This window comes from Choloepus didactylus, chromosome 21 (assembly GCF_015220235.1).
Source record: "Choloepus didactylus isolate mChoDid1 chromosome 21, mChoDid1.pri, whole genome shotgun sequence".
NCBI classification, from domain to species: Eukaryota; Metazoa; Chordata; class Mammalia; order Pilosa; family Megalonychidae; genus Choloepus; species Choloepus didactylus.
In genome coordinates this window covers 46,749,790-46,774,884 of record NC_051327.1, presented here as the reverse complement: position 1 = coordinate 46,774,884, position 25,095 = coordinate 46,749,790, and the positions used below count along the sequence as shown (strand labels likewise).

The following is a 25,095-nucleotide window of genomic DNA, read 5'->3' as shown; positions in this document are numbered from 1 at the left end:
CCTTAGTTTGGACACTTTTATGACCTTAGATCTGTAAATTTGTAACCTAATAAATCCCCTTTATAAAATCCAATCCACTTCTTGTATATTGCATTTTGGCAGCTTTAACAAACCGAAACAAGTATCATCTTCATTTTGTCATGTCCCTCGACAAAGACCTTCACTATAAAACACATGTGCTTATGACAAATTTGTAAAAGCTATCATTGAATCACTGTTTATAATACTGGAAGATAGAAAACAAGTTAAATGTCCACTGATAGGGGAGTGATTGAACAAACTATGGTACATCCACACGATGGAAAATGAGGCAGCTTTTGAAAAGAATGTGGAAGTGTTCTGTGTACTGCTGTGGAAAGAGCTCCTAGAGAGAGTAGGCCAAGTGCATTAGCAGGCCCTACTTTTTTTCCCACTGTATTTGTTTCCTCCAACTAAGCTGACCTTGACTGAGCCCTGAAAAAGCCTTTTACCTCCCAGTTCTTTATGGATCCCTCCCCAGATTCTGAACCCCATGCCCTGTGCCCTTGGCCCTAAACCAGGCGCTCTCCCTAAACCAGTGCCTCTCAACAGGGACAGAACCAGCCATAAGGGATGTTTGTGAATTTGTGGAAGTGGCTTTGTGGTCACAGTGATGGAAGGCCTACTGGCATTTATAGGGTGTCCTGGGAACATCAGTTGTCCCACACAGTGCCAGAGAGTCCCATTCAATGAAAAAGTGTCCCTTTGTTCTCCACCATTTTCAGAATGCCCCATGGTCAGTCATGTAGGTGGGAAGAGGTTCATAATTATCCAAGTACAGAGCCTAAATTCATTTTATATGAGCACAGTTTTAAAAATCCCGACTATTCCAGGGAGGCCGACACCTGCATAAATCGAAGGAAGATTGTTTTTTACTTTTTTTGGAAGTTTACCAAGAATTGTTGGCTATTGTAAAAAATCATGACTCAGATGGCAACTCTTGTGCGGTTTGAATCACCAACCCTTCCACCCCCTACCCTGTGACAGTCTGCTATTCTGGCTGTTGCCATCATAGAAATCCTGCATAGAGGTGCAGGTATATGACTACTTCAATATAAGCGCTTCACTATATCTTCTGGCTTGGAGCTACCCAAGCATTTCCAAATTGAGATATACATTATTTTTTTAATCTTTAAAACAATAATATGCACACAGAGAAGTGCACAAAGCTTCAAGAATTTTCACAGTGAACACATCCATGTAACCAGCACCCAGATCAAGAAACCAACACATTTCTAGCACCCCAAACTCCCCTCCTATCCCTGTCCAGACACTATGCCCCAAAGGTCACCACTAGCTCAGTTTTTTTTTGTTTTTTTTTTTTAATCTTCATTTTATTGAGATATATTCACATACCACGCAGTCATACAAAACAAATCGTACTTTCGATTGTTTACAGTACCATTACATAGTTGTACATTCATCACCTAAATCAATCCGACACCTTCATTAGCACACACACAAAAATAACAAGAATAATAATTAGTAGCTCAGTTTTTAATGGTATAGATTAGAATTGGCTCTTTTTGAATGTAATATAAATGAAGCCATACCGTATGCATTTTCTCTTTTGGGTATGGTTTCTTTCACTCAACACTAAGCTTGCGAAATCCATTCATATTGTCGCCTGCAGTTGTTGTTTTTATTCTCATTTAAGAACAGCATACCATTGGACACACATTATTTTATTATAAATTACTTCCCTTTTATTTATCCTTCACATTATAATTAGGGTTATATTGATTATTAAAAATAGGACTGTAGATGGACTTTTTTATGAATTTATTTCAGCACAGTAAAAGGAACATTCAAAATATCTGTTCGAAAAAGGGTGTATTCACTCTGATAGACTACAAACCAAATTATTTGCAGTCTTCCGAATTTTCTCCTCTGGACCTTTGCACATACTTTGACAACTCACGCACACTCTTGCTTCCTGACCCCCTTTCCCAAAATTCTCAGATTTCCCATCACTTTCTCTGGAAAGACTACCCTGACTCTAGCTTTGTTTAAGTGCTCCTTTGGGAACTTGGATAGAAGCTGAGTCTAGCACTGAATGCACTGGCCTATTTACTTGTCTGTTGGTGTGGGGATAAGACCTTTGCTGCCTTGTTCACTGTTGTTATCTTTTGTGTCTGGCACTTGGTTGGAGCTCAATAAATGTGTCGAACAAATAAATGGACCAAGTTTAGGAACTTGGCCCTTATTTGGGGCCTTCTTGACTATTCCGGGCCCTTTCCATCCTGTATCTAGACTTCTTTCCCTGGGGACAGAGCCACAGCGGTGTGAGTCTGTTTTTGTGTGTGCCATGGACCCCCTGTCCTGCCATCACTGTATATCTGCCTTCCCATATTATCAGGACAGTCATTTCTAGATACCTCTACCTGGACTTGCTTTCTGTGTTGTCCAGAGCTGGCCTCCACCTGAAACCATCAGATATCAGGAATTGCCAACATAGCAGCTGCTCGGCTTAACTTCCTCCATTTCAGCAAAGGTAGAAGAGCAGCATTTAAAATGACTTTACGGAATATGTCTGCAATGGAGATTTCTACCGCTCTTGCAAGTGGCCCACCCTCTGAAACATCTGTCTAGGGATTGCAGTAGGGACTTTCAAACTTTGGACATTCCATTTTATTTAGTGCTAAAATACTTGTTGGTGATGGTAAAAGTCTGGGTCCAACCAGGAGGAAGAAGCCACACAGTAATTTCAACAGGGAGATTTTAATATAAAGACCTATCAACCACAACAGGAAATTAGAAAAAACAAGGGATTGGATAATAAGAAGTAAAGAGAACTCTAAAGAATATAGGAAGAGCGGATATGAACAGCAGCCACCATCCCTCGGGTGCCAAAGGAAAAGCCTCCAACCTCCCTGGGGCTGAGATTCAGAACATTTGGAGAGGGCACAAAAGTCGCCGGGTTCCGCTCTGGTGGAACTTGCTGGAAATCTGCATTCTAGGGTCCCAGGGAAAGCTGTTCACAGGAAGGCATCTATCTATCACATCAGAGACACAAAACCATCAGAGGGAGTTTACAGGAGAAGCTAGTGGCTGCTGGGTGCTGGGTGTTGCTGCCGGCCGACGTGCACGGTGGAAATATGGAGAAGCAGCCTGCCATACAGAAGCTGAGAGCTGGAAAACCCACTTGCTCTGCAGGAGCCTGCCAATAGGGCCCACCAGAGCCATGAAGCAAAACTCTTACTGCAATGTCTCTCAAAGCGTATATCGACAAAATTTAATATGGTGCCAGCTGGCAAAGAAAAAATATCTAAAGGGCCCAGATCTATTTTCACAGAGCAGGCAAAACGGGTGACTCTGAAGCTGAGACGTATTTATCAATAACCAGCACAGTGACATGCCATTGTTTCAGATAACAGTAGGTAACACCCGTTGCCCTTCTTGGCTTTCCTTCCGATCCTTCCAACCTTCCTCCCTGCCCATGAGCCCTATCACTTTATCACTCAACCCCTCCCAAACTGCTCCCTGCCCACCAGCCCCCTCCCTGCCAAAAAGCCAAAGACGGAACTGGTGGCAGACTGATCTCTACACCCAGGAAGAAAGGGAGTCAGACCACGGGAAGGACCAGAGAGGTAAAAATTCTAGCAACTCGAAGTAGCTGACCACAGTGGAAGGGTTCCCATAGGTGACAGTCTTGAAAGGAAAGTGCTGAAATCTGACTGGACCTATTACTTCAGGGTAGAGGGGCTGAAGCTGAGGGAAGTAGCAGAGTCAGTGGCAGTCTTGTAGAGAAGGAAAAAAGGCAGTTTTACAAACTCCAAGTTCTGAGGGAATGGGCACCAGGTCTAGCCCCAAGGCAGAGCGCCTGGGAGGTGTTGAATTGTTGATGTGGGATATGCAAACCAGGGCAGCAATTCAAACCCAAAGCTTTGCAGCCCCTGGTTTCTCAGGGGCGGTTCTTAGCAAAGGGCTGTAACCAACTGTCCCAACCATTTCAACACTCTGCGGCCACAACCCGACCCAACCCAACCCCACCCCACCCTACCCCTGCTGATCTGGAGCTCAGACTAGAGGCTTCTTCAAAGAGAGGTACAGAGCAGAACTGGCTTGGGAAGGGTGCTCTGAGAGCAGGAAGAGGCAGTTGTCTTCTTCCACTTTTTATCTGAAGCCTGAGACTTAAATCATTTATCAAACATTTAAATGTGTCTTCTCACTTGATCTTGATCTTCAAAGCCCATTTAGAGGTAGGAACAACAGGGTTTATTGTTCCCATTTTACAAATGAGACCACTGAAGCCAGGAAGAGTTAAGCAGGTGGGAGACCCAGAATTTCAAGGGGCCCAGAGGAGAATGACACACTGATGTGCCCTAACAGCCAATCTCTGGTCACATCACCTGCCCCCCTGGAGGTGGTATATAGGGCCTCTTGCAACTGGATTGGCAAATGTTGGCCAAGCCCTACAGTGTGTACCCAGTTGATGGTTAAGATAGGAGTTGTTGGAATGGTAGTCACAAAGACAGCAGAGGTGAGAGTGAGGCTTGCTTTTGCCAACCCGAGCCAAGGGCCAAGACGGCCATAGTAAGCTTTAGTCTTCTACTCGATGAACTACAAATCCCCAAAGATTGGGTCATAGGACTGGGCCTTCTGTATGATTCTCAGGCCCTTTCTTTTGGCTACTTTCATTGCCCTTGGTGCTGACTTCTTCAGGAGGCCTGGAGAATCATAGCTTGGATCAGGCCTGCTCTGCCCTTGGAGGCTTTTCTGCCTTGGAGTCTGGGGATCACTGGGTATTTCAGCAGGAAAGTGAGAGCCCAAGGAGAGGGTCTTAACTCACCAAAGCCACCATGCCTCCAAGGCACATCCTCAGGCACTAGTCAGCCACCCCTGATCTAGGGGGAGAGAGAGGAGGCCTCTAGCTGGAAGAGCTAGGAATCTTATTCCGGATCTCCAGAGGACCAAGCAAATGTATTACAGACAAGCTTTAGCCCTGGAAGAACTTCTGTCTGGATGAGTCCTTGGGGACCGAGATGGGGAGTCTTCACTATCCCCACCAGCTCTCACAGATAATCTTCTTTGTTTTATTAGCTGATCACTCAATCCTCTAAGAATTTTACAGGACTGGGTGGGTGTCTCTGCACGGTTCCACTTGATCTCAGATCCAGGATTCCAGGCCTCAGGCTCTCTTGTTCTATCCAGAAAATAAGGACTGATTTGGGCCAGACAGTACTGGGGCAGAATTAGTGGAGGCATGGGTTTTGTTCAGACGGTAAAGGTGCCTTCCCAGTGCAAGAAGAAGCCAGTATCTTCCCACTTCCTCCCTACCAACAGCCCGGCTCCGGTAAAAGCTTCCTGGTGCAGGCCTCCGCCTCTCCAAACAGCGGGATCCTGTCCCTGATCCCCTACTCAGGTACTATTTACACCCCTATCAGCAAGCGAGGGGCTCCTTGGAGCCCAGAATAGAGAGAAGCTGGCGGGACGCCACGGCACACACCGTGAGTTAATGGTCTCCTGCAAGACGCCCCTATACTGAGCCCACTGCGCGGGCCGCAGCCACCTCCACGCCTCGGAAATAAGTACACATCCCTTGGGTGAAGTGAAGCTCACTGCCCCAACCTCGTCCCCAACCTCAGCTCGACCCAGTCTCCCCAGGACATCTCGTGGAAAGTGGGGCCGGAGAACGCAGCAGTTCTAGAGACTGGCCGCGGCTCCTTGGATCTCGGGTTCCTGTCGCCCCCTACCCCCCAACTAGCGGACCCCACGACGTGGGAACTCCGTTTTGAGTCTGGAAGACCGAGGGCAGCGGGGTAACCCGGGAAGGTACCGGAACCGGCCTCAAATGGGGCCTCTCTAGGAAATTGGAAATTTCTCCTATCGTTAGAACTCAGTTCACGTTTATTGGCTTAAGGACCAGAGGACCGGAAGGTGCCCTTAAAAAACGTGGCGGCACTTGAGCTTCACTACGGCTACCTCAATAACTCAAGAAACCTGGAGCAGCCTTCGGCCACTGATTGCCCTTCAAGAAATGACGCCATCCTGTCCACTTCGGTTGATAGAGGATTGCGATCTCTGCCCTCAACTATAATGGCGGCGCTGCCCAATTCGGCTCCTTGCCCCTAGAGATGATGGCCGCCGAAGCGACTTCACTTCGCTTCTCACCACTCCGGAAGACGGGGATTGTCGATTGGGCGGTGCCCGAAGGCTCCAAGAACAAGGTCCTCGGCGGTTGGGCAGGGTTGGGTAAGACTAGTTTTAAAGGAGCCGGGGGTGGGAGCCGTCGAAGATCCGGGATCCACGGGAGGCGGCGGTGAGCGGCGCGCGGGGGAGGGCACGGGGCGGCTGGAGAGAGGGCGGGAGGAGTGGGGGGAGGAAACATTTGAACCATCTGGTTCTCGGGTGGGGGGAGCGCTGGGCGGGGATCCGGGGAGGGCCGGGGTGGAGGGGGGGTGGGGGTGGGGTGGGGGCGGGACCTCCCGGGATTGGAGTGAAGGGGTATCTGCTTGACAGTGGATCCCCGGGGATCCGAACTGAGATCCGTGATGCTCAGGCTCGGGCCGCACCTGGCGGTGTGGAGCTTCGCGGAGCGCGAGCTAACAGTGTGGGGGAGGATCCTCATGCGGCGTCTGATTGGAGGAACCGCAATGTAGGATTCTTTCCCCGGGGATCCAGTCTATGGGATCTCGGGGGTGGAGGGTGGGGGAGCGTCGGTGTGTGGGAGTATTACTTCGGAGGCCTCGGTCACTCATTGGGAGTAGAGGAGTATCGGAGAGGGATCCGGCGGAAGCGGAGCCTCCCAAGACCGGGATCTCAGCGGATCCCGGGGGATCTGAGGGCGAAATCTGCAGGGACAAAGGCTCCGGGAGGCTCGGGCCCTAGGGGTGAACTGGGGCGCCGCAATCCAGGTTCTCACGGCAGGTGCCCGGCAGGGCGCGAGTGATCCGCTAATCGCGGCGGCGAAGGCAGTGGGAAGACACCCACTTCGGGAGGCCGGCGGGGGCGCCCTACGGCGTCTCAGGGCTCCGGCCCGTGGGCTCCCCAGCGCCGCGAGCGGACCATGAAGGGCGGAGCCACGGGGGAGGGGCTGGCCCTCACTCCCCGCTCCCCCCCTACCCCAGGCTGCAATCTGGGATCCCTCAGGGACCCCCCGGAGCCGCCGCTTACCCCATGGACTTCCCCGGGGACTCCAGGTGAGAGCGCACCCCGCCCGCCTGTTTTGAGCCCGGGAAACGGGGAGCCTGGCGGCGGTACCGGGAAACCACAGAGCCGGCGACCGGCTCAGGCGGCGCCTCTGCTTCTCTCACCCTCCAGCCCGCCTGGCCGGCCGCGTCTGTGCCGCCAGCCACTGTCCCGAGCAGCGTTATGGGGAGCCGGGAGCCCGAAACGGCCGAGGCTGCAGCCCCTGGGGGCCCCTTCGCCCCTGGAGAAGGCCTCTCGGCGGGTCCTGGCCGTGGTGCTGGAAGATGTCATGGCTGCCCACATGGTGAGCCCCTGGATGGAGACACCCTAACACATGCACACACACAATCCTTCTCCCTGCCAAAGTCAGATCAGAACCCTAGTGAGGATAACTCAGGTCCAAACACCCCAATCCCATGGCCCAGGCGGCCTCGGTAGTGCTAGAGTCCTGCTTGGCTCCCACTTGCTCCAACTGAAAATTGGGAAGGTTCTCCTGTGCACAGTGGCCATCCGCGACCCTGCTGGGCTGGCTCACACCTCTGCCACTCAGTCCCAGCAACCCTTTGGCTCCTTTCTCAGCCCAGGCAAGCCCTGGCAATAGAATGAGGTCATTGACTCCACTTCACAGATGAGGAAAAATGGAGGTCCAGAATAAGGCAATGACCCACCCAAAGTCACCTCTGCTCTTCATTTCTCCAAACAACCTGGGTGAGAAAATTACCCAGGTCACACCCAGGCAGGTCAGGGACACTCAGGCCCCTAATTCAGGCCAAATTACTACTTTGGGGATCTTGAGTGAATTCTAGCCACAACTACTCTGTCCCCCATGTGGCTGGGAGTACCCTGCACAGGCAACCTCCTTCTGTCACCCTGCTCTTGACCCCTCATTTTCTTCTAGGTCCCCTTGGTGCCCCAAGAGATTTCTCCCCCTCGGCACCACAGCAACCCTCGGGATTCTGCCCGCAGCCAGCCGCCTGCCTTGCCGTCCCCACAGGCCATGTGGTCCCCACAGGCCAGGTGAGCATGGTGGGATGGGGCGAAGCTGGGGAGACAGCTGAGCCCCTCTGATCCTCCTGTTCCCTCTTTAGGTCTCCGGACCCTCTGCACTTGCGCCGAGAGCCCTTGAGCCGCATCCACCGGCCCCCTACCATCCTGAGGCGGCGACCAAAGACAACCCCTGGCCCCGAGGAGAGCCCCTCACAAAGGGAGGACCGGGCCCACCAGCCCACCCTGGTGGTGATGCTGGAAGACATTGCTGGCCGTAGACCCCCAGCGGAGGTACGGAGACTTCAGGTAAGGATGTCAGGTGTCAGCCTGCCAAGGGCAGGCATTCCAGGGGGACAGAAGACAGGGGTAGAAGACCTGAACAAAGACCTCTATGAAAAAATACTTGATGTGAACCCAGGCGGACATCTGGAGACCGAGAGATGGAGTCAGGGTTTGGGGAGCTAAGGAGGCTGAAAGAGGCTTTCCTGCCTCCCCATAAACACCCTGTTTTTATCCAGGGCTCCACTGCTGAGACTCCTAACTTCATCATCCCCACACGAAGGTAAGAGGACTGGGGAAGGGGTCATCAAGGTGGCCAGGCCACAGCCACGAACCCTGGCAGCCACGGTTAGGGGCGACAGGAGTTATGTATCCAATCCCTCCTCCTAGCATCTTTAGAAACCTTAAGGGCAGGTGCTGGCTCAGGTGACATCAGGGCTTCGAAGCTCCATCAACCTTTACCTTTACCTTTTACCTTTACCTTTCACTCAGAGCTGAGCCCATGACGATGATTCGCCAGCCCATCCTTCCGCCCAGGGACCTGGAACTGCCATTCCAGCCGCTGGCCCTGCCCACAGACCCTCCAGAGAGTGCACCACCAGGTCAGGACTTGGGCAGGGGGGTGGGACTTGGGTTTCTGGGAAATCCTAGCTGACCTTGGAAGTGTCGGGTGCAGAGGTGGGGGTGAGGCTTAACCCCTTCCCAGGGCAGAGCTTGATGTGTGAAAGTGAGGATGAAGTTAGGGATTTGAGGGTAAGCTTTAGACCCCCTCAGGGTGGGGATTGGTGTTTAAAGATCCATTTGGATGCCCCTAAGGACAGTGCTTAGTGTATGGAGATGGGGTTTAGGCTTCGGGAGCTAGAGGTTCAACTCCTAAATGCACGGCTTAGTTTTTAGAGGTGGGCTTATTCCTCTCTGGGCAAAGCTTCGTGTTTCGGGGAGGTACTGAGGCCACAGGGGTGGGGTTTAGACACCCGCCGCTGAGGAATGCCCTATGACTCTCTCCTTTCCTCAGCCCCAGATCCTGCTCTGGAACCCCCATCAACCCTAACACCGTCCAGCCTTTTACGTCCCCGCCTCAGTCCCTGGGGCTTGGCCCCCCTCTTCCGTTCCGTCCGCTCCAAGCTGGAGAGCTTTGCCGACATCTTCCTCACACCCAACAAAGTTCCCCGGCCCCCGCCCCCGCCCCCTCCCATGAAGCTGGAGTTGAAGATTGCCATCTCAGAGGCCGAGCAGTCCGAGGCTGCTGAGAGTGCTACGGCTGTCAGTCCCCGGCCCCCTATCCGCCAGTGGCGGGCCCAGGACCACAACCCCCCAGCTCTCCCCGCTAAGCCCTCTCTGGGCCGAAGCCACTCCTGCCCCAATCTGGGGCCCCCCAGCCCAGGCTGCACCTGGCCCCTTGTCCCACCCCACCCAAGCCGGCCCCGGCCCCGGCGGCACACTGTGGGTGGTGGGGAGATGGCCCGAGCCACACCACCCTCTCGGCCCTGTCTCCGGAAAGAGGTCTTCCCTCTCGGAGGAGTGGGAGCCTCCCCTCCCCTTGTCACATCTTGCTCGTCCACTGCGTCCACCTCCTCCTTCTCCGAGCCTGCAGACCCCAGGTAGTGCTCTCAGTCAACCCTCCTTCAAGCCCTGGCCACGGCTGGGGCCCAGCCTCCTTCCCTAGTGTCCCCAGTGGGTGGCATGGGGCTCTTGCGAATGCCGTTTGTCCCTGAGCCTTGAGCTTCTCTGCAGGTTGGGCTCGCCCCAAGGGAAGGAGTCAAGGGCCCCAGAGGACCAGGGGCTTTCAGACCCTGAGACCAAGGTAGGTCTCAGATGAGGGGGAGGAGCTAAGAGGGGCCTGAGCCCATGCCACATTCACCCTTTCTCCTTTTCTGCAGAACATGGGTAAGGTTTCTCGATTCAGAATACGCAGGACCCCGGCCCGGCCTCAACTCAACCTTACGCCGATGGGGCTGCCCCGACCAATCAGGTGAGAGGTCACTGTCCACGGAACTCCCTTGGCCAAACAAGTGTGGGCTTGGGATCCTCTTAAGGGTGCCTCTGTCTCCTCTTGGGGAGCACAATCCCACTGGATGATTCCATTTGGTCTGGATAAGTTTTTAGCCTAGAACTACCTGTCTGCCTCAGGCAGCATTCCTGGCCCCTGGCATGTTCTGGAAACTGAAATATAAACCAGCCCCTCCTCCTGTCTCTTCTGAACAGCTATGAGAGCCAGAGACCTTTCTGGCCCCAGGTTTCTCAGTGGCCCCTACTCTTTGCCCCCAGGTTGAATAAGAAAGAGTTTAGCTTGGAAGAAATTTACACCAACAAGAACTACCAATCTCCCACAACCAGGAGGTGAGAAACTTCAAGGGCTTAGGGTATAGAGGGAAGGCTGGAACCACGGGACACACCGGTGACCAGCACCCTTCTCTGCCTGGCCCAGGACCTTTGAGACCATCTTTGAGGAACCCCGGATGCGCAACGGGACTCTGATCTTCACCAGCTCAAGGAAGCTCCGGAGGGCTGTTGAGTTTCGGGACAGCAGCCTTCCTCGCTCCCGGCGGCCCTCCCGTGGAGTCCGGGCTGCAGCTGGCAGGACCCTTACTTCCAACCTGGCTCCCAGCCTGGATGTGGGACCCCTGCTGCAGCAGCGGCTGGAGGAGCTGGATGCTTTGCTCCTGGAGGAGGAGGGGGAGGAAGTTGATGGGGAGCGGCCCCATCGGACCTAGGCGCTCCATCTGTTTGTCCGTCCGTCCATCCATCCTGAAGGGGGAGGGGAGAAGCCTGTTTGCGGCAGTTATATTTTTTTCTCTATATTTCTAGTAAAGTTTTCAATATGTTTCTGATTCTTTTGGATTTCTGTAGCTGAGTTTGAGATTGATTGGCAGTAGCCAGTGTTTCCACCTTGGCCTTCCAAGGACTGGGAAATGGGGAAGGGAATGGGGGCTGGGCACAGGGAGAGAGGGTAGTGCAGTGGTAGTTGGAGATACTGCCCCTCTCCTGTCTGGAGGGACACTTCTGAATCTGCTCCAGATGATATCATGACCCTTGCGGACTCTGGGCAGGGCCAAGTTCTCCCAATTCACTTAACCTCAAGGAGGAGCCCAAGAGGCCCAGGAGGGACCAAGGCCTTGGTCAAGATGGCCCAACTGAATTCCTCCTGACATGCAGGCCAGGACTCAAACGCAAGAGAAAATAGCTCTAAGTGAGCACCAACAACCACTTGTCACAGGTACTTGACCTGCACGTAGCCTGATGGAGGGGGCATTATAGTCACTTTACAGCTGAGAAAGCAAGCTGAGTCAGTGCCTCCTCCACATTAAAAAGGTAATCTAGGCCATCGGAGGCCAGAAGCAGCACTCGACACCTTTCATAAGGTTCTGTAGAGGCTCAGGGCACAAAATGGAGCAAGGCTTCATAAGTCCAAACACTGGGTAGGAAACTAACAACCTGTTTGTGGGTATCTGTAAGATGGGGCAATATTAGCAGCATCCGCCTAAAAGAATTGCTCTTACTAAATGAGTTAATAGGTGTAAACGTGCTGGCATACAATAGCGAAGTGGTGGGTTTTTTGTTTTTTGTTTTTGGTTAGGCGCAGAGACAGCAGGCCAGGAACCCTCCAGTTGCACCGAGTGATAGTGGGCCGCTGCTTTCTTTCCCGCGCCTCTGGCGCCCGCAAAACACGCGGTTTGCTCGGGTCACCCAGCGCCACGGTGCGATCACGCTGGGCAGCCGGCAGGGTGAATGGTATCGCCACGCGCGTGCGCGAAACGCCAGCAGGCCGGCGGGCTAGGCGAAAGCTGCGGAAGGGGATACGACAAAGCAAGCTGCCGAAGGAAACCTTCCGCGGCCGAACGCCGCCCAGCGGCCAACCGCTCCCTTTGGCTCAGGAATCATATCTCAACTCCTCCCGTTCGATGCCGTCAGAGGCTGGCCAATCAAGGAAGAGCAGGAAGAGGCGGGGTCATCTGGAGGACCACCCTGAGCATTCACCTTGAACCAGTTGAGTCACAGGACTCGAGAAAGGGAGGAGCTAACCTGACGTTTACCCAATCCTAGATTTGAGGGCGGTTACATGTTACCCCCTCCCCCAGCTCCATTCTTGACTCCTCCCTTCGCTTTGACGTAAACTTCTTAACCTATCAAAGACTAAACCTGTGACAGGGAGGGGGAAGGGAAGGGGGCGGAGAGTGGGAGGAGGCAGAGAGAGGAAGGAGGCGTAGGCTGAAGAGGAAGAGGGAGGAGGGAGGGAAGTTCTGGCGAAGAAGAGGCCCGAGACTGCAAAGGAGACAAGAGGAGAGTCTGCTGGGGCTCCCCCGCTGCCCAACGGTCGTTCCAGATCCCTTACGGTACAAGTCAAACAGAGACGGAAGAAAGGAAGAGACTTTTATGTCGGCAGACACAGAAGCGCTGCCCGTCACCGTTGCCTCACATCCGGGGCTTTGGAGGGCTGGCCCCCGCGGCCCCGCCCCCCCTCGCGCTTTTCATGGCGGAGGCTGGAGGAGCTGGGTCCGGAGGAGGCCCCTTTAAATCTTCTTAAAGGGGTGGTCACCAAACTCGGCAGACACGAACGCTAGCTTTAAAGGGGAAACCTTCGAAGGAAGCTGACAAATTGAGAACCGTGCCTTTGAGAGAACTGGGGGCGAGTGGGACTTCTCATCGTCTTCCCACGCAAGAAGTCCTTTAAATTCAACTTAAAGGGGAAGTGGTCGCTTGTGGAGGACTGGAAACTAACTCCTGAGCCCTTAAAGGGGCGGCCTGGTGTTAGGAGGACCCTGGACTCCTTAAAGGGGAGGCCTCCTTTAGCCGGAGGACTTGAGACACTTTTAAAGGGGAGGTTTGCGTTTCGGGGCGAGCTTTCGGCCCCTTTTAAAGGGGTGGCCCGTCCTCTTCCTCAGGGAGACTGGCCTCGACCCCTGGCAGGGGGCGGCCACCGCACTAGGCCGGCCGGACACCGTCGGGCTGTCTTAAAGGGGCCGGGGGCTGGACAACTCGGTCTCGCCTTAAAGGAACGGCCGCCGGGTTTTCACCGCCGCGGCCCCGTCGGTCCCACGGGGGAGGTGGCCCTCGGGCTTGTCGCCCCGGGGGCGGCGCCGGCTTCCCGGGCCTTGGCCTTGGGGCAAGCTCGGGGCCAGCAGGTCTTGCTTTAAAGGGAAGCCGTGGCCGTCTCCTCACTGTACAACCGCCAGCGCCGCGCCTGCGACCCCGGGCCTGCGGACAGGCCGCTCCGGGCCCCGCCGCCTCCGGATGCGGCGCTGAGGGCGGTCGCCATGGAGACGGCAGCGGCTCCGGGCCCAGGCTGGGCCGCCGACGGGGAGCGGCGGCGGCGGCGCTGCTCGCGCCGAGACCGAGACCGGGAGCAGCGGCGCCGCCGAGGTCCCGGCGGCGACGCACCCCGGGCCTTGTTGGCCACCCCGCGCGGCTCCTCGTCTTCGTCGTCGCCGCCGCCGCCCGCCAGGCCTTGGTCGTCAGCTTCGTCTGGAGAGCGGCCCGGGGGCCCTAGACGGCGGCGGCCCCGGCCCCGGCCCCGGCCCCCACGACCCCGAGCTCGGAAGCGACCTGCTGGCTCGGGTAGCCGCGGGGAGGAGGAAGAAGAGGAGGAGGACGGGGGCGCAGACGACGGAGAGGCCGAGGAGGAGCCCGAGGAGGAGGAGGAAGAAGAGGAGGAGGACTTGATCGATGGCTTCGCTATCGCCAGCTTCGCCAGCCTTGAGGCCTTGCAGGTAGGGCCTTTGGGATTGGGGGCTTTGGGAGGTTTCAGAGGGGCAGAGAGAAGGGGACAGTGCCTAGAGTGGGTGGAGTTGAGGGGGGAATGCTGGCACCCCAAACCAGAGCAACCGGCTCCTCTGGCCAGGCCTCTGCCCCACCCTGGGGTGGGAGGAGGTAGAGCTGTTCTTTTGGGACCAACGGGGTTCCTTGGGCTGAGAGCCACTTTGGTAGTCTGGTCACCTCTAGAGAGGTCAGTAGCCTTTCTTTCTCCATCCACCTAAGTCCCACCTCCTCCCCCACAGAAGGATGCATCTCTTCAGCCTCCAGAGCGACTGGAACATCGGCTGAAGCATTCTGGGAAGCGGAAGAGGGGGGGTTCCAGTGGAGCCACTGGGGAGCCAGGGGACAGCTCTGATCGGGAGCCTGGCCGGCCCCCTGGGGATCGGGCTCGAAAATGGCCCAATAAGCGGAGAAGGAAAGAGGTGAGCTTGTCCCAGATCCCCAACCTTTTGATCAACGGTGAACATGAATAGTCTTTGAGGGCCAGGAGAAAGGCAGATCATATTTGAGGGCCCCCCCCTCCTCCCCCTGCGCAGGTCCGATAGAGGTATGTCTATACTCAGACTCACCTGCTTTGGGCTTGCACTAGATCCACCTCAAGCATGTTGACAATTCACAGACCATCAAAGGGACTTAGTTGAATCACTGGAGATGTGAATGAATTAGATCTGGACCCTGTCCTCCTGTGGAGGTAGCGACAGTTTAGCAGCAAAGAAACAGTCAACAGACACCTAAAATGTATTCTGGGAAGCTCCAGAAGGCAGAGAACTAGAAGAGGTGCTGCAAAAACCCAAATAAAGAAGTTGCTCACTCTGCCTGGAGAGCATGAGTGGAGTTACGGTTAGGGAAAGCCCCCTATGATGTCTTAGTCAGGCGTTGGAGGATAGTCTGAAATTTTCTGAGAGATGGGGCAAAGTTGTTTGAAACAAAAGCCCAGGGATTTGCGAACCTGGTGTGTGTGTAAAATGGTAAGAGTATTGGGGGTGGGCGTGGGCAGTAGGAGAAGAAACTAGAAAAAGAGGTGGAGGGGAGATTGTGAGGGGCCTTGAGCGCCTTGCCTGCAAGTTTGGACTTTATCCAAAGGCCTTGCCAGTCAGCCTCCCTCACCTCTGGACTCTGGTCTTTCTCAGGCCTCCTCCCGGCACTCTCTGGAAGCTGGATACATAGTAAGTGCTCTTTGCCTGTACCGGCCCCTCCCTTCTGGCTCCCTCTCCGCCTTGGGCCCCACTCCCCTTCCCTCTCGTGACACCTCTGTCTTTCCTTCTCCCCAGTGTGATGCGGAAAGCGAGCTGGATGAGAGGGTGAGTGGGGCTAGAACTTGTTGGGTGGGCGGTGTCACTGCTGGTATAATGGACTCTAGCTTATAGGCCTTCAGTGTGCAGCAGCCAGCCAGCCTCCCCTTGAGTGGAGAATGTGGGTTAGGTTGAGGCAGGATTAGGTTCTTGGGAGAAAGGGGGGTGGGGGAGTCGGGGGTTAAATGACTTTTCTTTGGTGGCAAGTGCCAACTGCCCACAGAGTAGAAGGCCCATGTCTTGGTTTCATCCTTTCCAAAGCCCCTGGAGCTGCCAGTTGTTCTCCCTGGAAATCCAGAGTGGCTGAGGAACTGAGCTGGTCCTTCGTGCTGGTCATTAGTCTGCTCTCACAGACCAGAGACAAGGGTCCCAGCAGTGGCTATGGTCACGGCAGGGAGGACACTAAACCGTTGTAGTCAATGTCCTATAAAGGCATACTTCAGTTTCTTATTCGGGCTGATTTGCTGGTTCCAAGATAACGTGTCCTAGCAATTGAGTTTTTACCCATCTGGCCCCTGTAAGCAATGAAATTTACACTCCCTGATGTATGTCTTGTTTTAGTTTTTTAAAAAGTTGCCTGAATGGGGACTGTGGTGAACCAGAGAGTTCTCACCCATCCAAAGGGGGCAGCCACTGTCCCATCCTGGCTAATTGTTGTCATCCATGTGGGAAAGGGGCCCCTTCACAGGAGAAGCTGCAAGTCTGGGATTTTACAATGACTCCCTTGATTTCTAGAGGTTGGTAATTAAAGTTTTTTTGTTAACTCTTGGGCAACCAAACAGATCTGTAGGTCAGATAGGCCTGTGGGCCAGCAGTTAATGATACCTGACATTTGTGTTTTGATTTGCCTGCTTCTGTGTCCTCCTGGCCTGCCAGTTTTGCGGGCTTGGCTACTTCACCCCTTTCTCCAAGCAGAGACACCCCCCCTCCCCCTAGGCCCACAGACCTTGATGGACTTCAGATAAGCCGATGAAACAGACTTGCTACCACCACCAGTTCCTAGCAGGCTCTACAGGCGTCTGGCCTTCCAGGGTGGAAGTTTGGCCCATCTGGAACCTGACCCTGTCCTTCTTCCTTAGGTCTCCGATGATGACCTCGATCCATCCTTTACTGTCTCAACCAGCAAAGGTTGGTCCTAACAGCCGGGGCTGGAAACCAGGGAGGGAAATTGGGTGAGCATGGGCTTTACCTGAGCATGTCTGCCCTCCCACCCCTCACAGCCTCGGGCCCCCATGGCGCCTTCAATGGGAACTGTGAAGCAAAACTCTCCGTGGTCCCTAAAGTGTCGGGCCTGGAGCGGAGCCAGGAACAGCCCCCAGGGCCCGACCCGCTGCTAGTGCCTTTCCCCCCGAAGGAACCACCGCCTCCACCAGCCCCTCGGCCTCCTGCCTCACCCCCTGCTCCCCTGCCGGCTGCCCCCAGTCTGCTGCCCCCACCCCAGCCCCAGCTGCAGCTTCGGGTCTCGCCCTTTGGCCTCCGCACCTCTCCCTATGGCAGCAGCCTGGACCTCAGCACTAGCAGGTGAGTGCTCTGGAGATTTGGTCTGGTCTGGGAGCACCTGGGCATTTTGGCTGGGATGTGGGATGGTATCTGCAGGGTGTGACTTGAAAAAGGATTCTGAGGCCCAAAAGTTCGAGAGGCGCTAGGTGAAACAAATTTGAAGAATTTACTGTGGGACTTAACGGAACTCTTTATATGATCACGTGCAGGGGAATCCAGTTTGTGCCGTTTCCCAATTTTATTTGCTGGTGGGACCTTTTTTCAAGGCACATCTGCTAGAAATAGCGTTCTTTGGAACATACTTTGGGAAACGCTGACGTGATGATTGATAGTGCTGGCTTTGGTGTCAGTGAGATCTGGATTCAGATTCTTGCTCTGCCACTTACTGGTTTTTGACGAGTCATTTAACCCCTTTGAGCCTCCATTTCCTTTCTGTAAAGTGGAATAGTAACGGTATCTTCGCGCTAAAGCTGTTCTGAAGCTTAATTATGCACGAACGCAGTGTTTCCCAAAGTGTGTATACTTCATACTAGTGGTATGTGAGATAATTCCAGACCTTAACACAAGTAAAATTTTTCAGTAGTCACGTGAGCTTTTACGTGTGTTAGAGAAATATGACTAGTATGTCAACCCTTTGGCTTCACGTATGTTATTTCTTAGTGTAAGGCAAAAGAAAAGGAAAAAAAAAACTGAGTTCATTTAAAGCAAAAAGGCACTGGTACAAGTGGCTGTGGGGCTGGGCAGCAGGTGGGGAGGTGACGGGAAATGCTGGAGACTTGCGTTAGCATACAAAGCAGGTGTCAGCACTCGGCCTATAGTAGATGCTCACTGAGGGGTAAGAGTTATTCATACCATTATTATTATCCGAGACACTATCGCTGTTACCTTTGTCATCATTTTTATTCTTTTCTTTCTTATTGTCATTGGGAAAACTAAGGCTCAGAGAGGGGCAGTGACTTGCTCAAGGTCACCCAGGGTATTCATAGTCATAGCAAAAGGGCCTAGAATTCAGGTCTCCTGACTCCCAGGCCAGGCCAGCATGATGCTGCTTCCACTGCTGTAGGGTGGGAACCCAGGTGGCCTGTTATAATTAAGCGTCGAAATGAATGATATGTTTGTGCTATAGTTGAGTCAGAAAAGAGAAAGTCACATGGTCGGAGACATCAGAGGCAGCTTTGTAGAAGAGACCTAGAGAGGGAGAGAAGGGGTTGCTGGGTGCGGGAAGCACCGAGGCGGGGGGCGGGGAACGGGGGGGCCGAGGGGGCCGGGTTCTGCCACCTCCCATGCTGGAGAGCCAGGGTCAAGGGTATCGCCCAGGCTTCTGACCCCCTCCCGTCAGAGTTGGCACCTCCCATCCCCCTCACTCATCTCCCCACTTCTCTCCCCAGCTCTTCACGGCCGCCCCCCAAGGCCCCGGCCCCTCCCGTGGCTCAGCCTCCCCCCTCATCATCCTCTTCGTCCTCTTCCTCCTCATCTGCCTCCTCCTCGTCCGCACAGCTCACCCACCGGCCCCCGACGCCCTCACTGCCCCTGCCTTTGTCCAGCCACGGCTTCCCTCCACCTGGGCTGCGGCCCCCACCCCCACCCCATCACCCCTCCCTGTTTTCCCCTGGCCCCACCCTGCCCCCACCCCCACCCCTGCTGCAGGTGCCAGGGCACCCTGGGGCCTCAGCGGCTAACGCCCTCTCTGGTGAGTTTGGGGTCCTGGCCGGGGGGTGGGGGGACCCATTCGGCTTTGGGGCAGCTGGACCTTAGCAAACAGCAGGGTTCGAGGAGGGAGTGGCTCAAGGCCAGAAGGAAAGGCCAGTCCCCCCCGGGCCCAAAGAGGCTGGCGTTGTGGCAACAGACATTAAAGCCTTCTCCCCCTCCCCTCCCACAGAGCAGGACCTGATCGGCCAGGACCTGAACTCTCGCTACCTGAATGCCCAGGGTGGTCCCGAGGTGGTGGGGGCAGGGGGCTCGGCCCGGCCCCTCGCCTTCCAGTTCCACCAGCACAACCACCAGCACCAGCACACCCACCAGCACACCCACCAGCACTTCACCCCATATCCCCCGGGCCTGCTGCCACCCCACAGCCCCCACATGGTGAGCTCCTCATTGGGCCGCTGGGGAGGCTCAAAGGCCTGGGGGGAGAGGGTATGGCTTCCAGGGGAAGGCCCTGGGTCCCTGGCTGGCAGCTCACTCTTCCCTTCTCTTCCCTAGTTTGAGAAATATCCAGGAAAGATGGAAGGCCTTTTCCGGCATAATGTGAGTGTGTGTATGTGCGTGGTGTGTGGGTATGAACGCGTAAATGTGTGTGGCCCTGACTGGTGTGGTCCAGTCTTCAACTTCAAAAGCAAGAGCCTTGAGCCTGGGTTTTAGGGTGGAGGCTGGAGGACTGATGGGCAGACCAGAAGTGGGGCTGCCCCTCCACCCCCAGCTTGGACCAGTCCCCTTCTCTCCACAGCCGTACACGGCCTTCCCTCCCGCAGTGCCCGGCCTCCCTCCGGGCCTCCCGCCGGCAGTCTCCTTTGGCTCCCTGCAGGGGGCCTTCCAGCCCAAGGTGAGCTCCTGATTCAGATGCCACCACCACTTCCCAGACACCCTTCCAGACCCTCAGACCTTCCCATTCCTTAAAAACATGTCCATCTTTCCTACTCTCACCTTTGGGACCCGGGTCTCCAAAACCATGCTCCCAGCCCTGCCCGATTCCCCAGTCTGGTTCTAGACCCCTATGATGCCTGGTGCCAGCACACCTGACTAATCCCTCAACTCCCCCTTTCCCAGAGCACAAACCCCGAGCTGCCACCACGACTGGGGCCAGTGCCAAGCGGGCTCCCCCAGAAGGGGACTCAGGTGAGGGCAGGTCTGGGGGAGCTGGAAGGTATGTTGAGAGGGAATGGGAATGACTTGAGAAAGTGAAGGGACTGACCCAGGCCTGAAATACATGATCAGGGGTTTCCCTAGGCGTCTCATGAGAAGAGGGGGTTTGTGTGAATGCCAAAGATTTCCCAGGCAGGAAAAGCAGGAATTTCATATGATTGTCCCAGGAATAAGATTATTAGGGCAGTGGTTTTTGTAGTTTTTTTTTTTTTTTTTTTTTCTGAAGTTTTTAAGCCACAGACCGTTATTTCAAATGGCATCATACCAGGAAACCCTGTCTATAAAGTGGCATGGTCAGCCCAGCTGACAGCCTTAGATCCCAGGACTCGGGGAAGCATGTAAAAAGCACAGGATATACTTTCCTAAAGGTTCTGCAGTCTCCACGAGCATTAATAAAAGGCTTTTTTTTTTTTCTCAAGTGGACCCCCATTATATAAAGCTGTCAATGGGATAGTTTCTCTGGTTGAGAAATCTGCTGCCCTCATTAATGCCATCCCTCACCGCCACCCCAATCAGGGTACCTCCCTGGGGCCTAGTTTAGAAACATTTGGGTGAGAGAGACTGATGCTGGAAGGGAGACACCCAGGGTGGGGGAGAGGGGAAGAATTTTGACGTAAGCAGGAAAGTCTGGGAGAGCTACACAGGGTTTTGCAGAGGCATTTTGGGAGGGACTGGGTGCTGTGGAGAGGAGGCACCCAGCTCAGTAAACAGGTTTGAATTGCCTCCAATATTTCCTTTGCTATCCCCAGATCCCCGACCATTTCCGGCCACCTTTGAGGGTGAGTTTGGCGAAAACCACAGGCTGCATGAGTCTGGGGGCTGGTGTCAGGGTGTTTGACTGAGGGGAGGAGGGTCTTGCTCAGGACCTAACAAAAAGAAGCCCAAGGCATGGAGGCAGCCAGATGTGGAACAGCAGAAAGCAAAGGCTTTGTAGTCACAGACCTGGGTTCAGATGTAACTGGCCACAGGACCTTGGGCAAGGCAGCTTCTCTCTCTGAGCCTCAGTTTTCTAGGCTGTTAAAAGGGTCCTTGTCACTCCTTGGTTATAGGGTTGGTGAATGTGGGGATGGTGTGTGGCGAGACTGGGCCCAGGGCCATGCCAGGAATGGGTGATGAGCGAATGTTCTTTCCTTCCCTTTCCTTGTGGTCATTCTTCTGGGGCAGCAGAAGCCAGGGAAGTGGTGTGCCATGCACGTGCGTGTGGCTTACATGATCCTGAGGCACCAGGAAAAGATGAAGGTACCGGGCCCGCGGGCTGGGGAGAGGGGGCCTCGGAGCCAGGGGAGGCCTGAGCACTGGGCCTTCCTCTGCAGTGCAGCTCAGCAGTATCTTGGCCAGGAACATTTCCTCCTGTCCCCTGTCACCACCTGGACAGCTCCACAACAGCACCTTAGTTCTCTGGCTAATTAGGGGGAGTGGCAGGGGATAGGCTCCCAAATCCAGCTTGGTGCCGGCCAGCCCTTGGAGGGGCCCTAGGGGTAGGGGAGCAAGAATGGGACCAAACCTGGCTCCTCACTCACTGCCCCTCTCCCTGTGTCCCATGCAGGGTGACTCCCACAAGCTTGACTTTCGGAACGACCTCCTGCCCTGCCTTCCGGGGCCCTATGGGGCCCTGCCCCCTGGGCAGGAGCTCTCCCACCCGGCCTCCCTCTTCACTGCAACTGGTGAGTCTGGCCAGCCCTCTCGGGGCCTGAGGTTTCCATCTGTAGCCCAAGGCCCACCTTGCGCTCACTCAGCCTCATCAGAATCTCCCACCTCTCTGCCCCAGGTGCCGTCCATGCTGCAGCCAACCCTTTCACGGCAGCTCCCGGGGCCCACGGACCCTTCCTGAGCCCCAGCACCCACATTGGTAAGCGCCAAGGGCTTCTAGGAGTTCCTAAGATGGGAATGGAAATCAGACCTGAGAGACAGCTGGAATGGAGGGTAGACATGGTGTCACTTGCTTTGTGACCTTGAGCAAGTTATTTTATCCCTCTGGACCTTGATTTCCTCATCTGAAAAAAGGGGTAGGGAATGGCAGGGGGATCTTGGTCTCTGGCAGGTCAGATGCCTGTTTCTGAATTAGCCACTGGTCGTAGGGGGTAGAATGCCACCTGGATGAGAAGGGGAGAGGTGACTGTGCAGGCCCAGGGGAGAGCAGATCACTGGCTCTAGGGGAGCTCAGCAGGCTTCTTGGGGAAAGGTATCCTGGGTTTAGGAGGACAAGGAGGATTTGAACCTGAGGGCAAAGGAAAAGTTGTCTCTGGCAGAGGAAATTGTGAAGTTTTTGCTTGGGGGACAGGTGATCTGTTCTGACTGGCTCTGTGACAGCTGCGTGAAGTTAGGGTCAGCCTGGAAGGCCCTGCATGTGGGAGCGGGGTGAAGCCATCAGAGGTCTTTAGCAAGTGGCTGGCTGTAGAGCTGGGGCCTGCTAGGAGAGGTCCCAGTGGCTGATATTGGGGGAAGATGGGTTGAGGGAAGCCCTGAAGGGGTGATCCTGGTGGGACTGCCTGTGTCTAGGCAACCGATGGCAAGTCACTTCACCTCTCTGAGCCTGTTTCCTCATCTGGGAGAAGGAATAACCCTCTCTGCCTTGTGGGCCTTGTGAGGCTAGACATGATGCTTCTCAAAGCCCAGCGCCGCACCCGGCCTGAGGAAGTACTCAGCTCATGGTTGTTAAAACCAAGAAGCTGAGGGCCCCAGAGTCGGCTTGCTGATCTGCCTCTTCCTGGCTGTCCATGCTGTCTGCCCAGAGCTGGCTGCCCAAATGCTCTGACCATCCCCCTTTCCTTCCACAGATCCCTTTGGACGTCCCACAAGTTTCGCCTCCTTGGCTGCCCTCTCCAACGGGGCCTTTGGAGGCCTGGGCAGCCCCACATTCAGTGAGTGCTGGGTGGGATGAGAGGGGCTATGGGAGTGGGCTGGCATGCTCAGGCAGGGGTCTGGGGGATGCCTGAGTGGGGCCTCCCACTTCTGGCCCCTGTCACTCTCTCCTTTGTCCTCTGGCCAGACTCCGGCGCCGTCTTTGCCCAGAAAGAAAGCCCAGGGGCCCCACCAGCCTTCGCCTCCCCCCCAGACCCGTGGGGCCGCCTACACCGCAGTCCTCTGGCCTTCCCTGCCTGGGTCCGGCCCCCTGAGGCCGCCCGGACACCAGGCTCAGACAAGGAGCGGCCTGTGGAGCGGAGGGAGCCCTCCATCACCAAGGAGGAGAAAGACAGGTATGCCTCTTTCTCCCTGCACCTTCCACCCTGACCCCCAGCCTCTGTCTGACCTCTGGCATCCTTTTATTCTCTCCCCCATCCCTGCCCCCAGAGACCTCCCCTTCTCACGGCCCCAGCTCCGAGTTTCTCCTGCTACTCCCAAGGCTCGGGTTGGTGAGGAAGGGACCAGGCCGGCCAAGGAATCAGTGCGGGTAAAGGAAGAGCGGAAGGAGGAGGCCGCCGCCGCTGCAGCTGCTGCTGCAGCGGCTGCTGCGGCTGCTGCCGCTGCTGCCACCACTGGGCCTCAGAGCCTTCACCTACTGTTTGAGAGGCCCCGGCCACCCCCCTTTCTGGGCCCTAGTCCGCCAGAGCGCTGTGCTGGCTTTCTGGAGCCAGCCTGGTTGGCTGGGCCCCCACGCCTTGCTAGGCCACCCCGCTTCTATGAGGCGGGAGAGGAGTTGACTGGACCAGGGGCTGTGGCTGCTGCCCGCCTCTACGGTCTAGAGCCTGCCCATCCCTTGCTATACAGCCGCTTGGCTCCTCCACCGCCACCTGCTCCGGCCCCAGGAACCCCTCACCTTCTCAGTAAGACCCCACCAGGAGCCCTTTTGGGGGCACCACCGCCACTTGTGCCCGCCCCCCGACCCAGCTCCCCACCCAGGGCCCCTGGCCCTGCCAGAGCTGACAGGTGAGGGAAGGGGAGGGGTGGGGGGGGCAAAGCTCCATCCCCCCTTTCCTTTTGATAAGGTTCTAGGGCTGAGGTAAACCCAGGGCTGGAGGGCCACGACCTCACCAGCCATCTTTGAGGTCATGGGACCCGGGAGCAGAAGCCCCAGCTCCCATGAGATCAAGCATCAGGTGGACCATGGGGTCACTGGGAGGGCAGAGGTCACAAACCTCTGGAGAGAGGTGCGTGTGTGTGTGCATACACACACGTGTGCACGAGTGGGGGTCATTTCAGAGATCACAGTGCATGATTTCCTGAGATGGCCCATCGCTCCCTCTGAGGGCCCCTAGGCCCTTGGCCTGCCTCCCCAAGGGCTCACTAAGCCAGAGGCCAAAGTGCCCCCTCACCCACCACCCAAGTCCTCATGCCCTCTCAGGGCTGGGGGAGGAGGGGCTGAAGGAAGAGGGGTTCCATGTACATATTTATTTCCCCTTCTGCACAGCCCTCCAGACCTTTTGTACATTTTTACAGGGGTGCCCCTCCCCACAACCCCCCTCTCTGGTTAATTAAATCCTCAGACTGGTGCTGTGTTCCTAGCCTTTGGCCTCTCTGTGGGGGGAGGGGGGCTGCAGGGCAGAATGGGAGGGAACAGGCAAGCATCCCAGACTTCTCCCTGGAAATGTGGGGTACAGCAGGAGGTGGACCAACAGGGAAAAGGGGCCTAGGCTGGAGGGAAGGGCACATATTTGCTGTTTGGCTGACAGCCCAGCCCCCCCACCCCACCCCTTGTTCCTGTTAACTGTGTGCTCCCACCCTCAAAAGGCTCAACCTCTAAGCCTCAGACTCCACCTCTTAATGGCTCAGACCCACCCCATTTCCAAGTGCCCCCAGGACTCCAGGGCCCTGTGCCCCAGAACCCTGTTCCCCAGAACCCTGCCTGAGCTAAGGGAGGCCGGAGAAGGTCACCATGTACCACACACCAAAGAGAGGGGTGGGCCCAGGGTGGGCAGCATCAGCGGCTGCTTTTGCAGCTCCCTGGCAGCGGCCCCAGCCTTCCCAAAGCAGCAGGCGCCCCTAGGCTGGGGCTCGACCTCGAAGGCGGGGGTCAGTTTAACAAAAACATAACGACTTTTTTTCCCCTGGTGGGGCTTATTCTGTAACATGACATGCGGATATTTATATAAAACTGAGTGCTACAATGAGACCCCCGGCTCCTCTTTCAGTGTCTGGGGGTCACCTAGGGTGGGCTGGGCTGGATCCTGGGGGGAGGGGAAGGATGAGGACGACACTGCCCCTGTCCTAAGAATGCTTTCCCCCTACTTCCTCCTTCCCTCGAGAGAGTCACTCTGTTTGTTCTGGATAGAGGTTGGGTTGGCCTGTTGGCCCCTGAGGTGTTTCATTCTTATTTTCCACAATTCATATACTA

The 25,095-nt window shown here is 55.6% G+C and overlaps 2 protein-coding genes across 6 annotated transcripts; both read left to right on the top strand.

Annotated features, from left to right (window-relative positions):
• Nucleotides 1-5,890: 5,890 nt before the first annotated feature.
• Nucleotides 5,891-11,241, top strand: PRR14 (proline rich 14). 4 transcript variants are annotated; one of them, XM_037814267.1, is made up of 12 exons: nucleotides 6,159-6,280; nucleotides 7,089-7,160; nucleotides 7,282-7,453; nucleotides 8,048-8,166; nucleotides 8,238-8,442; nucleotides 8,655-8,698; nucleotides 8,908-9,017; nucleotides 9,431-10,016; nucleotides 10,150-10,219; nucleotides 10,296-10,387; nucleotides 10,684-10,755; nucleotides 10,844-11,241. In XM_037814267.1, exons 2-12 carry the CDS (start codon nucleotides 7,138-7,140, stop codon nucleotides 11,127-11,129), a joined length of 1,779 nt encoding a protein of 592 aa, XP_037670195.1. In that variant the 5' UTR covers nucleotides 6,159-6,280; nucleotides 7,089-7,137; the 3' UTR covers nucleotides 11,130-11,241. The 4 variants fall into 4 exon arrangements, with proteins under 4 accessions (XP_037670196.1, XP_037670195.1, XP_037670198.1 ...); XM_037814270.1 differs by having other exon boundaries at nucleotides 6,195-6,213; XM_037814269.1 differs by lacking the exon at nucleotides 6,159-6,280 and adding an exon at nucleotides 6,450-6,616.
• A 1,387-nt stretch (nucleotides 11,242-12,628) lies between these two features.
• Nucleotides 12,629-24,873, top strand: FBRS (fibrosin). Of its 2 annotated transcripts, none has more exons than XM_037814932.1 (18): nucleotides 12,629-14,123; nucleotides 14,412-14,591; nucleotides 15,300-15,335; nucleotides 15,441-15,470; nucleotides 16,541-16,589; nucleotides 16,682-16,982; nucleotides 18,350-18,651; nucleotides 18,841-19,046; nucleotides 19,164-19,208; nucleotides 19,408-19,503; nucleotides 19,728-19,796; nucleotides 20,573-20,602; nucleotides 20,991-21,062; nucleotides 21,370-21,487; nucleotides 21,592-21,672; nucleotides 22,601-22,684; nucleotides 22,813-23,020; nucleotides 23,115-24,873. In XM_037814932.1, the coding sequence occupies exons 1-18, from the start codon at nucleotides 13,671-13,673 to the stop codon at nucleotides 23,692-23,694; spliced, it is 2,940 nt and encodes a 979-aa protein (XP_037670860.1). In that variant the 5' UTR covers nucleotides 12,629-13,670; the 3' UTR covers nucleotides 23,695-24,873. The 2 variants fall into 2 exon arrangements, with proteins under 2 accessions (XP_037670860.1, XP_037670859.1); XM_037814931.1 differs by having other exon boundaries at nucleotides 20,988-21,062.
• The last annotated feature ends 222 nt before the right edge of the window (nucleotides 24,874-25,095 follow it).